The following is a 16,328-nucleotide window of genomic DNA, read 5'->3' on the forward strand; positions in this document are numbered from 1 at the left end:
ACCTGACCGCTCCGGGAAACCCCACCGCGCCGCTCTCCCCCGGCTCACCCGCCGCCACCCCACTGGCGGAACTTCTTTAGAATTCGGGGCGTGTGTGTGATTTCCCAGCGAGGGCGGGCCAGGGGCGCTCTCCAACAAGGGGACCGTCCTACAGCATCCCCCCCCTCAGGGCTGGGAGCCTGGAGCGGGGCAGGCTTGCCCCGTGGTGGCGCGCAGCCGCCGGCCCGAGGGAGCTCCCGGGCGTGCGGGTCTCACCCCACCGGACCCTCGCGTCCACCTCCTCCTCCCTCGTCCCGGCCTTCGGTCCCCGCCCGGGGCAGCCGGGGGAGTCGCACGTGGGGCGGTGGGTCCGGAGGGCCGGGTGCCGGGGTGGGGGCTGGGGCGCCGGCCGGCCGGGAAAGTGGGAGGGGACAGGTTGGGGGGTGGTCTCTGAGGAGGAGCCAGGCCGGACCGTATTGTTCCACACTCGCCGCCCCGAGCGCGCGGCGCCGGCCGGGGAGGGCGTGCGGGGCGCGGGGCGCTCGGCTTCCCGGGCTCCCCCCCCCAACCCCCGCCGCGGGACCCCGCCAAGAGGCCCGAGCCTTCCGGCCTGCCCGGGGGTCCTCGGAGGGAGGGGCCTGCCCAGGTGGGGCGCGCGGAGCGGAGGCGGCCGGCGCCGGTGGGGGCCGGGAAGTCCCAGCGGGTCGCCCCCCTGCAGCGCAGCCCCCTCCCCCCCACCGCCGGGTCCGCGGGCCCGGAAGCCGGGCGGGCGGCGCGGGAGCGGGGGCCCCCACCTCCCCTCCTCCGCACCCCGTGGCCCGCGGGGGGCCATGGCCGCGGGTCTCGGCCGCAGCGAGCCGCCGCGCGGATGCCGGGGCGCCCCTCCCTAGCGGGGCGCTGCCTCCGGGGCTCCCGGCGGGCCGGCGGCATGGGGGGCGGGGGGTCGGCCCTGAGGGTCTGCGCCGACCACCGCGGGGGCATCAACTGGCTCAGCCTGAGCCCGGACGGGCGGCGCCTGCTGACGGGCAGCGAGGACGGCACGGCCCGGCTCTGGAGCACCGCGGACGGCCAGTGCTGCGCCCTCCTGCAAGGTAGACCCGCCTCGCCGCGCCCTCCCTCGCCTCGCGCTCGCCCGCCTTCTGACCTCAGCCCTGCGGCCCCCAGACCCCCCCCCCCCGCGCCCAAGCTCCGCCCCTGCCCGGGGCGCTCGTGGGCGGGGGGAGCGCCCGCCCGGGGCCCCGCGCGCCGCGGGCTGCGCGCGCGCACAGGGCAGGGGGGCCCAGCCGGCCGTGACCCCGACGCGTGGGCCGAGGGGCGCCCGCTGCGTGGGGCTTCCGTCACCTGTCAGCCCAGTGCGGGGAAATCATTTCCGGTACCACGGCTGTCACGCCCCACCGGGAATCGCACCTCGGCGCGCTCCTGTGGCTAGGCAGCGCCTTCCCCTGCCTCTCGCTGTCCCTGGGGCGTTTGGCCGGGACATTAACTCTAGGAGCCATTGTGGTCACCACCAGGGCTTGCCAAGCCCCCCCACCCCGCCGCACGGAGCACTGCAGTGTGCAGGCCTCACGCGGCTGTTATCCCCCTCGGGCAGACGGGGAAACCGAGGCATTCCGGAAATAAGTTGCCCGGGGTCACGCAGCCTGTGGGGGAGGGAGGGGAGGGTTGAAATGTGAACCCCCCTTCCCTTCCCCATCTGACCGCCCTGCCCTGCTCTCCCTGCAGCCTCGTTTCTTCTGCTGGAGAATGAAGGGGTGTGGGAGAGGAATGGATCAAAGTTTCTCAGAAGGGGGTTAGCATATTTGGAAACACGATGCGGGGGCAGGAGGCACACGTAGTAGGTGGACATGTTGTTTTGTAGAAGTTTCACAAACGCACACGTGTTGGTTTGTATCTGTGTACTTCGTCACACCGGAGGCCGATGCGTTTCTTTCCGTGGGTCCCTGTGATGTGTCCGCACTGCAGGACTGTGAGGTCCCTCTCCAGCCCTGTCGCTGTTGTCCCGAGAGCAGGTAGTAGCCCCTTGAAGCACAAGGCTCTCCAAGCGGCGGTTGTTTATAACCGCCTGGTTTTTCCACCATAACCAGCAAGTCCCGAGTGGCCTCCCCGGGCCTTCCAAGCCATGTAGGCACAGGGAGCTTCATTAGTGGCAGATGATAACCCTGTTGGTTTTAAATAAAAGCAGTTATGGGAGATATTTCAAAGCCTGGGAGAAATGGATTTTGGATTGCCTGTTACTTGGGGGTAGGTGTGGAGACAGGAAATTCTGGTACAAACCAACACATTCCTGGCCACCCCCTGCCCCCAACATCGCACAGATTGACAGGCACTGACCCAAATCTGGAAGAGCTAAGATCTATTCAAAATGGTTTTAAATTTTTTAACGTTTATTCATTTTTGAGAGATGGAGAGAGACAGAGCGTGAGGGGGGAAGGGGCAGAGGGAGAGGGAGACACAGGATCCGAAGCAGGCTCCAGGCTTCAAGCTGTCAGCACAGAGCCCGAGGCGGGGCTCGAACCCACAAACCGCGAGATCGTGACCTGAGCTGAGGCCAGGCCGATTGAGCCACCCGGGTGCGCCAGATCTGTTCAGAATTTAAAATCTAGCTGCATTGCCCCCCAGACACGAGACTCGTCTGGAGGGCTTTCAGAAATGTACATTTCCAGGTTGCAGTTTCAGTGGGCCCATAGTGTAGGACTCTAGAATTTGCACCTCTAACAAGCTTCTGGGTGGGTCTGAGGCACACTGCCCCTGGGGAGACCTTGGGGCTGGTGCCCATGGTGGGAGTCCAGTTCGTAGGTGCGTTTCCTCCCTAGTTGAGCTCCAGGCCTTTCCAGGGTGGTTCTGGCCTGGTGGGCAGTTCCAGAGCCTGGGCCGAGCCTCCAGGGCCCGCCCTCCTGCCCAGCTCTGCCCTGTCCTCACCACCCAGCTCTGTGCCTGGCAACAACCGAAACACCCGCTTTGTGGCCCTCACAGTGGCTTGTCCCCAGAGGACCCCAACAGCCTCTGTGCCCTGGCCGAGAGCCATCCCCCTCAACAGGAAAACTCCATCAAACGGAGAAACTGCTGAGCACTTACCCGAATTGTTTCTGCTGCTATAAAGATCGGCACTTCAAGAATTTTCATGGACAGAAGGGACAGAATAACCTTGCCTTATCACGAAGTCACACTAATAGTGACTTAGAAAAGAGTCAGTTCGGATGTGCACTAGTCCTTGCTCCTAGCTTCTGACCCGCAGCAGCTCTGCTTTTTCAGAAAATGGAACTGAGGGCGCCTGGGCGGCTCAGTGGGTTAAGGGTCCGACTTTGGCTCAGGTCGTGATCTCGCCGTTCCTGGGTTCGGGCCCCACGTCGGGCTCTGCTGACAGCTCGGAGCCTGGAGCCTGCTTCCCATTGTGTCTCCCTCTCTCTCTGCCCCTCCCCCCCCCTCTCTCTCTCTTTCAAAAATAAACATTAAAAAAAAAATTTATTTTTATTTTTATTTTTTTTAATTTTTTTTTCAACGTTTTTTATTTATTTTTGGGACAGAGAGAGACAGAGCATGAACGGGGGAGGGGCAGAGAGAGAGGGAGACACAGAATCGGAAACAGGCTCCAGGCTCCGAGCCATCAGCCCAGAGCCTGACGCGGGGCTCGAACTCACGGACCGCGAGATCGTGACCTGGCTGAAGTCGGACGCTTAACCGACTGCGCCACCCAGGCGCCCCAAAAAAAATTTATTTTTAAAGAAAATAGAACTGGCTTTCAAAGGCGGTCGGTGACCTCTAAGTGAAGAAAGGCAGGTTTAAGGGGGAAAAAAGCAGGTTTAACTGACAATTATTCTGTAAAGGGAAGAATTGTATTTAATGTAATTTTCCTTTCCCCTCTTTTTCTCTTATCCATCGGGTACCTACTCATTGGCTCAATGGGGTAGGCAACATTTCCCAAAATGGCGGACCCCGCCCTGGTCTGTTCCTGCGTGGCAAGGGACCCGGCTTGAAGGTTCCAACCCATTGTGGTTGTCCCACAGCGTCCTTGTCTCCCAACAGCATCTTCTAGCAAGATAGGGGTGCTGTTGGGGCGCCTGGGTGGCGCAGTCGGTTAAGCGTCCGACTTCAGCCAGGTCACGATCTCGCGGTCCGTGAGTTCGAGCCCCGCGTCAGGCTCTGGGCTGATGGCTCGGAGCCTGGAGCCTGTTTCCGATTCTGTGTCTCCCTCTCTCTCTGCCCCTCCCCCGTTCATGCTCTGTCTCTCTCTGTCCCAAAAAAAAAAAAAAAAAAAAAAAAAAAGATAGGGGTGCTGTTTGTTTTTAATTCCATGCGAACAAACTGTACACCCCTAATTACTGGAAGCCTTGGTGGGCGTCTGCCCATCTGGTTGACCCCTACTCACCACCAGGGAGCAGGAGGATCCATTACTAGGAGGTGGCTCTGGAGCTGGGCTGCTCCTGCTCAAATCTCATTACTTCTCTTGCCTTCGTTTCTTTATCTGTGAATTGGGGGTGATACAATAGTCATCTAGCCTTATGAGGTTTTGTGTGTTTTTTGGGGGGGTGGGGATTAAAACAATGAACAAATAGTTCCTGACTCGTACTAGTTGTCTTACCTTCCATGCCTACATCAACACGCCCGAACCAAATAAGAGGGTCTCGTTGGCACTGTACCTGGCCAGCTCCAAAGCTCTTCTTCGTTTGCTTCTCACAGCCTTATTATCCCCGTTTGTGGGTGAGGAAACTGAGGCTCCAAAGGGCTAAGCAGTGCTCCCGCATTTACGCAGTCAGGGCGGCATTGGCCGGAGCCCGCACCCCTCCCTTGGCTCTACTGGGTGCCTGTGTGAGATTCGGAGATGGCTGCCCCAGAGAATTTGCAGGTTGGGTTGCTAAACTCGGGGGGCTTTGTGCACTTGAACTTCAGATAAAGCAGGAAGTCTGCACGCTGGGGTAGTCAGGGCTCGCCTCTTGGCCCAGGTGGGCCTGGAAGGGAATGGGCAATCTTACTTATTTTTATTTTTTATGTTTATCTATTTTTTTGATGTTTTATTTATTTTTGAGAGAGAGACAGAGCACAAGCGGAGGAGGGGCAGAGAGAGAGGGAGACCCAGAATCCGAAGCAGGCTCCAGGCTCTGAGCGGTCAGCACAGAGCCCGACACGGGGCTCAAACTCACAAACCACAAGCGCATGACCTGAGTGGAAGTCAAACGCTTGACTGACTGAGCCACCCAGGTGCCCCTTTTTCTTAAACTTTTTAAATGTTTATTTATTTTTGAGAGAGAGAGAGAGAGAGCGTGTGTGAGCAGGGAAGGGACACAGAGAGAGGGAGACAGGATCTGAAGCAGGCTCTGTGCTGACATCAGAGAGCCTGTCGCGGGGCTCGAACTAAGGAACCGAGAGATCATGATCTGAGCTGAGGGTGGGTGCTTAACCGACCGAGCCACCCAGGCGCCCCAATTTTTAACTATAATAGAAAACATGTAGCATCAAATTTACCATCTTGACCATTTTTAATTGTACGGTTTGAAGATACGAATCTCTCATAATGTCCTGCCATTACCACTACCCGTCTCCAGAACTTGGTCATCTTGTAAAACTGAAACTGTGTCCCCTTTGAACAATAACCCCATTTCTCCCCACCCCCCGCCCCCCACATTCATTCTGCTCTCTGCCTCCGTGGATCTGACTGCTCTGGGGACCCCGCACAGTGCAGTCATTACAGTGTTTCTCTTTTGGTGACTGGTTCATCCCACTGAGCATGATGTTTTCGAGGTTCGTCCGTGCTGTAGCAGGTGTCAGGATTTCCTTCCTTCTGAAGGCTGCGAACTGTTTTGTTGTGTGCATTTTTTTTTGCCCGTTCGCCCGTCAGGGGACACTTGGGTTCCTTTCACTTGACTATCGCGAGAGTAGCTCACTGCCGTGAACTTGGCCGTGCAAACATCTCTTCCAGGCCCTTTGTGTATATACCGAGAAGTGGGCTTTCTGAATCGTCTACGTATTTTTAAAGAAGCATGTGGGGGCACAGGGAAGGCTCTCAGACATGGATCATTAGTAACTTTGTCAAAGAAGAGTTCCATCAAAATGCGTTTTTAAGGATGGATGTGAAGGAAGCCCGGGCTGGGTGATTTCATTTCTGCAGCTCTTGGGAGACCACTGTCGGGGGGAGGGGGGGGGTGGGGAGCTCCCTGCGGGTGTGGAGTGAGGAGAGGAGGGCACAGGTCAAGGCCGCCTGGTTGAGGGCGTGGGCTGACAGAAGCCAGGCGGGACGACAGCGCCGACAACGCCGGTGGCAGCCTCAGCGACAAGAGCACCAGCCCGTCCTGGCTGGGAGCTCGGGGCAGGTGGCCCGAAGCGGACTCTTTGCTGGTTTTGTCCGACACTGTCCGTTTCAGCCACCCCTTCCGTGCTCTGGGCTCACTGCTCTGGCCCCATCGCCAGGCGGCTCCGTGAGGCGGGTCCCGGCAGGAAACAAAATGGCACCCTCAAGATGGTGGCTCAAGGAGAGGTCAATAGAGACACTTGCCAAATGTGGGCATGGCCTAGGGGAACCGCAGGACCTGTGGTTGCACCAGCAGGGGTCAAGGGGTCATCACTCCTAGCCCCGAAGGAGCAAGGCTGGGAAGTTCACCGTAGCGTAGCCCGGGAAGGCTGCTGCCGAGAGGCCTCCCTCCAGGGAGGTGAGGGCATGGCTGCAGGCCAACAGATCCTGCCCTAAAGCCTCCTGCTGGGGCTCCCAGCTGTCTGAACCCTGCGGGCAGCTGGGGTGTGGGGGAGCCACCAGGGGGTGGGGGAACCGCAGTGAGCAGCCTGGAGCCCTCCCCACACACACCCCCACACCCCCCTCTTCCCCCCCCCCCCCCCCCCCCCGGGAGATCCAAGACTTGCCAGGGACACAGAGGGGAAAGCGGATCCGCTTTTCAAGCCAAGTGAGTAGGACGCACGTTCCAGCTCCGGTGGGGCCCACACCAGCCAGCCCACCTCTGCCACCTCGGCCCCTGGGTGGCCGGTGCCCTGAGCGTTCTCTCCAGCACGTGGAGGGGCCACTTGGAGCCTCCAGCGAGTCTGAGGGGCGCTGCCAGGGAGGCGGGGAGGGCCGGACGACATTGGCAGAAACGGAAAACCCCTGGCCTCAGCCTGTCCTTTTGAACATAATAGTTGCGTCTTATCTGCATTCTTTATCCCTTCAAAAATGTTTATTTTTAGTTTGGCTTTGTTTTGCTTATTCTACACAATTCCAACAGCTCGTGGTGGTGGTGACAGCGCTGTGGACCCTGGAGATTTGATGGGCCCTCCTCCCCAGCCTCCCTCATCTTCCCCCCCCCCCCCCCCCCCCGTGACCCCGTAGGCTGGGGGCGGTGGACCCTGTCACACAGCCCGTGGGTTGCAGGCAGAGACACGCTCTGCAGCGTCTGCGGGCAGGGCTCGGAGCTGGGACTCGTTCAGTGGGTTTTCAGATGTGGGGGTGCCTGGCGCACAGGAAGGGGCTTGTCCCTGGGAGGGCCTTGACCGCCGCGGGGATCCTCAGGCAGCCCAGGGCCAGGCGCCCAAGAGGGCAGAGGGTCAGCCTGGCCCGGCTTCAGACATGAGATTTTTTTTTTTTTTTTTTTTACATCGAAGAAATTCTTTTCATTATTAACTCTTTTCTTCAAGTCTTTGTTTCTAGGTGCTTATATTTTTATTGTATATATCTTTTTTTTTTTTTTTTCTTTTCTTTTTTCTTTTGTCTTCCACGGGTCATATAATCGGTCCCACATCTCATGGCCTTCCCGTGCCTGGGCTAGTGGCTATGGCTTCATTGAGTGGAGATGCCATGGTTTACTCGCCACACTGTTTTCCAGTGCTTTTCTTGGCCTCCTGTACACTTGGCACTTTGCGTTCCTGCTGTCAGATGCTGTTGAGGCAGGACGGAAGCGGCCAGAAAGGGGCCGATGCCCCTGCGGAAGCGTCTCCTGGCTTGGCTGGCGCCGGGCTGCACGGGGTGGGTAGGAGACTGCGGGGTGTTCCCGCAGGGGTCGCCTGGCCCACGCCCGCCTGCCCTGGGGACACCGGGCTGCCTTCCAGCCACGCTGAGCAAGCCAGGTGGTTCCTCAGACGGCGCTGAGCCCTCCCCACGGCAGCTCTGGTTTCAGGGAAAGTTTGTTGACAATCTTAAAATGTTTTATAAACATTTTGGGGTTGGCAAAAAAGCTGAGCTGTGTTTTGCCAAACACATTTTGCCCTCGACTTTTAAACTGACGTGTATTTTAAGGGAAACATAATCTGCGCCCTCTTCAAGTGTTTACTTAATTCACACAAACGTCGTTCTCTTAGAGGCCTGGTATATGCTATCCAAGAAGACTGAAAAACATGTCTTCCTTTCTTTTTTTTTTTTTTTTTTTTTTAATTCTGTTTCCTAAAACCCAGGGAGTTGGGTTCTTCCAAGAGCAACTAAACTAAAACCCAGGGCCGCCCAAAAAGCGCAAATCAGCTTGAAACTGCCCAGGAGATTCTGAATCCCTAGCTGATACCATTTTATTCATTTGACAGAGAGAGAGAGAGAATCTCAAGCAGGCTCTATGCTTGGCACGGAGCCTGACACAGGGCTCGACAACCCTGAGATCATGACCTGAGCCAAAATCAAGAGTTGGACGTTCAACCGACCGAGCCACCCAGGCGCCCCTTGACCGCAATCTTCAGCGTAATTAATATAGCCCACACGTGTAGATATTTGAACTCATCAATTTCCTTCTCTGTGAAATGGATCTTAGGTCAAACATTCCTTTGATTCTGTTGGTTTTCTGGTCCCTGGATTCTTCTAAAAATACACTCAGGTTCAGTTTGCTATCAAGAGTGGTTATCCGAGGTGGAAACGTGTTGACCTGAGGGACAGGCCTCCTATGACGGGGCACCTGACAGCTTCCAGAGCTGCTCTGTGAGCCTTGATCCCACAGCCACGGTGACAGTCAAAAGACTGACAATTGCACTGTGAGCAGCTGGATGGGCAGGTGCACTTTGCCAAGACCCCAGGCTCTGTGTGGCCCTCCCTCTGCCCTAGACCTCCACCCTCGCTGTATCCGTGTGGGATCCACCATTTCTGCCAAGCACCTAAATTCTGGCCTCGGGGTTCCTTCTTGCGTTGGTATGTGACATCTGTCGCGGGACATTCTGCTCTCTCTTCCCCACATAGGCACTGCAACACCCAGGCTTCTGCTCTGTTGACCCCGTCATGCTCTGTCCAGCACGTGTCCTGTCGCTGTCTGTCCTTCGGGGCCAGCACTCTCTCCGAGGGCAGAGAAAATGCCTTAGTCGTTTCTGCTTCTGTATCAGTTCCCTGCGGCTGCTCTGACCACTGGTCACACTGGGCGCCCTAAGACACAAGTTTATTCCGGTCCGGTTCTGGAGGCCAGAGATCCAAAATCGGTGTCGCTGGGCCAAAGCTGAGGTGTTGGCAGGGCCACTGTTCCTCTGAACCCTGCAGGGGAGAGCTGGTCGCCTCTGCCAGTTTCCGGCGGCTGCTGGGTGCTCCTTGGCTTGGGTGGCATCAGCCGTGTTCAGGGCACCTCCGGTCACTGCTGTTTCCACAGTGGCTTCTCTGTGGGTTCCTCACATCTCCTTCTGCCCCTTCTTACAGGGACACTTGTGGTGGTATTTCTGGCCACCCTGAGAATCTAGGATACTGTCCTCATCTCAGAATCCTTCATTACATCTGAAAATGTGTGTCCCCCGCCCCCCCCCCCCCCCCAAGCAAGGTAACGTTTCATTTCCAAGAATCAGGGCCTGATACCTTTGGGACCAGTGTCTCTTCCCAAACATAAGAACAGCCACCATCCAGCATGCACTGCGTCTGCACAGCCGCCCCGGGAGGCGGGCACTGGTACTCTCCCCAGGGCCCATCAGGAGATGGGGGTGCGGAGGGATGAGACCGGGCCTGCGCCAGGAGCTAAGCCAGGCATTCTGGGCCCGCAGGCCAGGTGTGCCCTGGGTCTCCTTGCCTCCTGCCTCCGGGACACCAGGTTGTTCAGTGACTAAGTGAATTCAAACACCTGCAAAGTTTGAAGACTGAAAGGAACCAGTGAGGAAGGGGGAGGGAAGAAGAGGAGGGAGGAGGAAGACAGAGAGAGAGACGAAGAGGAAGGAACAGAAGGATGGGGGTAGGGGCGCCTGGGTGGCTCAGTGGGTGGCGACTCTTGATCTCAGGTCATGATCTCACGGTTTGTGGTTTGTGGGTTTTAGCCCTGCCTCAGGCTCCGTGCTGACAGGGTGAAGCCTGCTTGATACCCTCTCCTTCTCTCTCTGCCGCTTCCCTGCACTCTCTCTCTCTCAAAATAAATAAACGTTTTTTAAAAAAGATTGGGGGCAGGGAGAGTGCCCCGGAATTTCTCCTGGTGCCCCATCGCTCCCAAGACTCCCAGACTGGACTCGTCGATCGTCCCTGCAAAGGGCCAGTCGCTCCGGACTCCCCTGAGACACTCCCTGCCCCAGCGAGAGTTACCACGCCCTGGAACACTCACGTGTCCGCCTCGTCCACAGGCCACGAGAGCTACGTGACTTTCTGCCACCTGGAGGATGAGGCCGCCTTCACGTGCAGTGCTGACTGTACCATCCGGAAGTGGGACGTACGGACCGGGCAGTGCCTGCAGGTGTTCCGGGGACACACGTCCATCGTGAACAGGTCAGCGTGGCCGGGGACCCCCTGCCCCGGAGGAACTGAGCGCCGGGGAGGCCTGCCCGTGGACGTGCACGGAGGTCGTCGGGAGCGCGTGGCCACGGAGGCTCAGGACAGATGTCCCCCGGCTGCATGTGGGGGTCCGGGAAGAGGTCGGGGAAGGGATGCCCGACTTGGGGGCCCCACTGCTAGGCACGGGGAAAGGTATTGTAGGCCACGGCCCCTCCTGATGCGAACAAATTCCAGACAAAGTGGCTTAACAGGTACCTGATGGTGGACCGGGGGCTTTGCTTTGGAGCAAAACGGGTTTGGTTCTGAAGATAGAGCCCAGAGTGGTTTTAAACCTCTCCTTTCCGTGTTATGGTTGAAATATGCCACCCCCTCCTTCTCAAGGAGGTTGGAATTTTTCCTTCTTGAATTTGGGTCTGATCTGAGCCGTGAAAATTCCTTTGCTGATCAGATCAATTTGACACTATTTATGCAACTTGTGGTGGCTGTCTTAAACTCCGGAGGGAGGGCCCGGTATAACCAGGGGGGACGGGCACCTGCGCACAGGCCCTCGAGGCCTCTCTGATGGGGGTGGGGGCTTCCTGGGGGGTGTGCTGAGTCAGTCAGGGAAAGGGGTCAGGGGCTGGGCCAGGGCAGGTGGAGAGGGAGGGCTGTTCTCAGTCACAGGGTACACTGCTTGTGTGATTCACAGGCTGGGTCAGCGTGAGAAACTGGCCCAGTGGTTTAGGGCTCGGTGGGAGGGAATGGGGGGCCAGACCGACCATTAACTGACTGGGGTACCAGCTGCCTGCGGTCAGAACCTTATTACCCGGCAGGAACCAGGTAACATCTCAGTAGAAAGACCGGGGGTTGTGTTGGCTCAGGATGCTTCTGAGTGGAGAAGAAGGCCTGGAGGGAGCCCTCCTGCCTTCCAGCATCTGCATTGCTTTTTAAATTTATTTTAATTTTTTTTAATGTTTGTTTATTGTTGAGAGAGTGAGAGCACAAGCAGGGGAGGGGCACACACACACACACACACACACACACACACACACACACACACAGAATCCAAAGCAGGCTCCGAGCTGTCGGCATAAAGCCCAACGCGGGGCTCGAACCCATAAACTGGGAGATCATGACCCGAGCTGAAGTCGGACACTCAACCGACTGAGCCCCCCGGGCGCCCCCAGCATCCGGGCTTCTATTCTCCTGCCTCTTTAGCTAGAGCAAGTGAGGTCCGGACACTGAGGATCAGGGCCCAGATGACACAGGTGGCCGAGGGGGTCATACCTCCTGCTGGCCATTTCCCGAAGCTCTTCCTTGAGGAAGAAGTTAGTGACGGGGCGCCTGGGTGGCTCAATCGGTTGAGCGTCCGACCTCAGCTCAGGTCATGATCTCACACTCGGTGAGTTCGAGCCCCACATCAGGCTCTGTGCTGACAGCTCAGAGCCTGGAGCCTGCTTCGGATTCTGTGTCTCCCTCTCTCCCTGCCCCTCCCCTGCTCATGCTCTGTCTCTCTCTGTCTCAAAAATAAATAAAACATTTTTTAAAAAAGTGACTAAGGAAAAACACGGGTCTGCGGGATTCTCCCGCTGGGGCTGGGGCGGACAGGACAGGCCACATCTCAGGTGACCAGCTTGCTCTCAGGTTGTAGCTGGAAACTATTGGCTGCTCCTCAAAAGCAAACCTGGACAATGAAGGCTAGAAATTCTAGTCTGCCAGGCTTAGGCTGAGCACACACGCACCACTTTTGAGAGGTTGCTGTTCCAAACTGATAGTTCTGGGGGCGCCTGGGTGGCTCAGGTGGTTAAGCGTCTGACTCTTGGTTTCAGCTCAGGTCATGATCTCACGGTTCGTGGGTCTGAGCCCCGAGACAAGGTCTGTGCTGACAGCACGGAGCCTGCTCGGGATTCTCCCTCTCTCTCTCTTTCTCCCTCTCCTCTGCCTCTCCCCCGATCTTTCTGTCTTTCTCTCTCTCTCAAAATAAAGAAATAGACTTAAAAAAAAACAAACAAAACCTGATAGTTCTGGATAGATACTAAGTCTTAGTGTATTGCATCACGAAGTAAGTGCTCACGACTGTGCAGTATCCCTGGGGCCACCACGTGGAATTCACTTCTTCCCATGTTTTCAGAGCCTGGCCGGGTGCGTGCGTTTGGCCGGGGTTGGGGGGGCGCCGACCAGGCCTTGAGGTCCCTGTCTTCTCATGCCGGGCCGACGGGGCAGGACTCAGGCCCCCAGGGCATCACCTATGATGCCATGTGGTGTCAACTCGTCACTTTCTGTTATACGCGTGTCATGAAAACCATACCTACTGGGTGTCAGGGAAGAAGGGAGTCGGACACAGAGCGCGTGTCACGGTGTGCTCGGCCTCCCTAATGACCCGTGGGCCGTGAGGACCGCCCAGCGGAGAGAGGCGTGGGCCGCGTGCAGGCGGGACGTCTGCTCTCCTCGAGGTCCGGCCCTCCCCCTACCTGCGCCAGGCTCGCCGGCAGAGGGAGCACCGGGCGCCTCTGAGGGTGAGGCGCGGGGTCCTGACCGCTCTGCCCCCACACTGGCCACACACGCCGGTTCCAGGTGCTCCCTCAGCCGCTCCCCTGGGCGGCCTCAGGGCTTCTCCAGGCGGGTGTGCGGACAGAGCCCAGGACATCACGCGGAGCGCCGCGTGAAGACAGACGCGTATGTTCCGAGGGCTTCTTAGCATTCACCAAAATGAGACGGCGCGTCGTGGCCACCTCCCGCTCCGGGGGGCCCCTCTGCTCCTCCCACACGAGGTTCCCTGGGCTCCCTGGACACGCGGGACGGCAGACAAAGGGCCCCTGGGACGGGCCGTGGGGCCGCCCTGCACGGTGTGACCCCTGCCCTTCCCTCTTCCTTCCAGGATCCTGGTGGCCGACAACCAGCTGTTCAGCGGCTCCTACGACCGGACAGCTCGAGCCTGGAGCGTGGACAAGGGGCAGGTGTCCCAGGAGTTCCGGGGCCACCGCAACTGCGTGCTGACCCTCGCCTACTCCGCCCCCTGGGACCTGCCCGGGGCCCCCTGCGCCGAGGAGGCGGGGGGGCTGCTGGTGACGGGCAGCACGGACGGCACGGCCAGGGTGTGGCAGGTGGCCGGCGGCGGCTGCTGGCAGACGCTGCGGGGCCACACGGGCGCCGTGCTCTGCCTTGTGCTGGACACGCCCAGTCACACGGCCTTCACCGGCAGCACCGACGCCACCATCCGCGCCTGGGACATCCTGAGCGGGGAACAGCTGCGGGTGTTCAGGGAGCACCAGGGCCCCGTCATCTGTCTGGAGGTGAGATCCGCCCGGCCCTTGCCTGTCCGCCAGGGAGGCATCCTCCCAGCTGCCACGGACCGGGGGAGGGGGGTGGGGCCTAGACAACGGAGATGGAGGGTCTCACGGTTCTGGAGGCTGGAAGGCCAAGGCCAAGGTGCCAGCTTGTAGCCAGACATCTTCTCCCTGCGTCCTCACGCGGTCTCCCCTCCGCATCCAGAATTCCTCTGCTGACAAGGACGCCGGTCCGACCGGATGAGACGCCCACCCTAGTGAATCCAAGTTCACTTAGCCACCTCCTTCGAGACCCTGTCTCCAAATACAGTCACGTTCACAGATCTGGGGGTTAAGGCTGTGCTCCACACGCGAATTCTGGTCTCCTCACACGTTAGGTGAGGACTAGGTCTACCAACCCACGAGCCCCCGGTCCACGATTCCTAAATGCAAACGTTCCAAAACCTGAAACCTTCTTAAAGATTTAGGCTCGGCAGCAAAACTTAGTTGGTGGCAAAGCCTGGACAGAGAGGAGGCTCGTCGCAATTTGCTTTTGCCTGCTTCCTGGGAATATGCACCCTGTTGCTGTAGAGACAGGAGCGTGCTGCTAAAATCCAAAAGCTCCTGAAACACCGCCGGCCCCAAGATTTTGGCTCGGGGCCTCTCAGCGTGAAGTGGCGCCCACCCCCGGGGGGTTGAGAGGATCCGATGGATTCGCTGTAGGCACAGCACGGTGGCTCGTGCACGGCTTGTTCTGCTTGTTTCTGCTGCTGTTAAGCATCTAACAGACGTGCTTACGTTTTCTCATGGGGCACGTGCGAGGACAGAGGCTCAGAGAGGGTCAGCAGCTTGCCGCACGCCTCACAGCTGGTAAGGGGCAGAGGAGGATTGGGACCCGGGGCCGAACACGTCACCTGTCCTCGTGACCAGCAGCTTAGAAAGGTGCGACGGGGCCTGAACCGTGGGGCAGTCAGGGGGCCTCTTCTGGCAGTTCCGCCCAGGAGGCGGACTGTCCAGAGCCCCGCTGTACCCCGCAGCCTGGCCCGGTGGCTCCTCTAACCCCCGTGCTGGTGCACCTGCTGCTGTGAGCTGAGGGGGGAGAGGCGTGCACCCCAGGGCCTCCACGGCAGAGTCCCAGGCTCGCAAGCCTCATCCTGCCGCCTGTTTGGGTGGATCCCGTGGCAGGGGCGTGGCCCGTGAGCCCCACCCCCTCGGAGCTGTCTTGGCTGAGGGAGGTCTTGCAGGACCTGCGTCCTTTGTGATAGGCCCCCGTCAGGGTCTGTCTGCTTCCCCATCTGCGTCGGGCCTCCTCTGGCCTCCCCAAACTGCCCCGCTGTTCCCTGTGGGCGTCCCCCCGGGAAAGCAGCCCAAGGGAACGGCGAGGCCCCAGGCCGCCAAGGGCGACACGCTTGGAGGGTTTCCTTGGCCTCGGATTTGTGCTCTGAAGTTGTGCTGCTGGGTCACTTTTAAACACAGCGTGGCAGGCCCCACGTTGTTGGGACACGCTACGTGGGGAGCAGGAGATAGCTCCCCTCCGCCCCGGCAGCCGCGGGGTCTCAGCGCCTCCTCTGCCTGGGCTGAGCGGCACGCAGCCGCGGATGCTGGGGACAGCGACAGATGCCGGGGAACGGTCAGGAAACACGGGGCAGGGGGCAGGCACAGTGCGGGGGGCGGCGTGAGGAGGCATCCCGGGGGCGGCTTGCCCACAAAGAAAGAGGACAGCACAGGGGCGCTGGAACATGGGCAGGAACTGAGCCCCTGCAGGGTGCTGCAGGTAGCCAGAAGACTGAGTGACGTCCTGAGCCCTGCTGGAGCCCCTTGGGCATGTGGGTGTCACACGTGCCCCTGTTCTTGGGGAGGGGACAATAAGAGAGGCCAGAAGTCAGGCTCTGTTGGCCGGGGCGAGTCGTAAACTATCAGGACTGTAGGGCAGGGCCGGGGAGAGGGGCTGTGTCTGTGTCCCCCTTGTGTCCTCCGGAACCCAGTGGCAGCCTCCGCCTCCAGGAGGCCGAGTGTATTTCTCGAGGTCCTGTGAGTGGCCCAAAGGCAGGTCTGACCTGTGCCGTGGCCGCGGGTGGAGCTAGAACCTGGGCTAGCGAGAGTCCTGTCTTCTGGGATTTAAACTAGGAGATGACGTGGGGAAACCGGGTCAGCCGTGGGGGCCGGAGTGGAAAGCGGCCCAGAGCGGAAAGCGGCCCAGAGCGTGGCCGGGATCGGGCTCTCAAGCTAGGAGGGCCTGGGGCAGGTGGAGGAGGCCAGTGGCCAGCCTGTACGTTCTCCCGGCCAACTGCCTGCTGCCCACCCCCCACCCCCCCAAGGGCCTCATCTTTCCTACGCCCCCAGGGGTCTCTGGGCCCCAGCGCCATCAGGAAGAGCTCTCTCCAGGGCTTCTCGCCCGCCCTCCTCGCCCAACTTTCGCTTCTCTGCATCACTGCTACCCAGAGGTGTTGCGTGGGGTTTTGTCTAGAGGAATCTGCAGGGTT

General features: G+C 59.2%; 1 protein-coding gene across 4 annotated transcripts in view; it reads left to right on the forward strand.

The window, feature by feature from the left end:
* The first annotated feature begins 590 nt into the window (after positions 1-590).
* WDR86 (WD repeat domain 86) overlaps positions 591-16,328 on the forward strand; it is a 33,139-nt gene continuing 17,401 nt past the window's right edge. For all 4 annotated transcript variants that reach the window (XM_058723764.1, XM_058723766.1, XM_058723763.1 and 1 more), the window contains exons 1-3: positions 591-1,070; positions 10,453-10,594; positions 13,458-13,872. In XM_058723764.1, the coding sequence (XP_058579747.1) occupies positions 848-1,070; positions 10,453-10,594; positions 13,458-13,872 (780 nt within the window). In that variant the 5' untranslated portion in view covers positions 591-847. The remainder of the gene's footprint in view (positions 1,071-10,452; positions 10,595-13,457; positions 13,873-16,328) is intronic.

Source organism: Neofelis nebulosa, chromosome 4, assembly GCF_028018385.1.
Source record: "Neofelis nebulosa isolate mNeoNeb1 chromosome 4, mNeoNeb1.pri, whole genome shotgun sequence".
Lineage (NCBI taxonomy): Eukaryota > Metazoa > Chordata > Mammalia > Carnivora > Felidae > Neofelis > Neofelis nebulosa.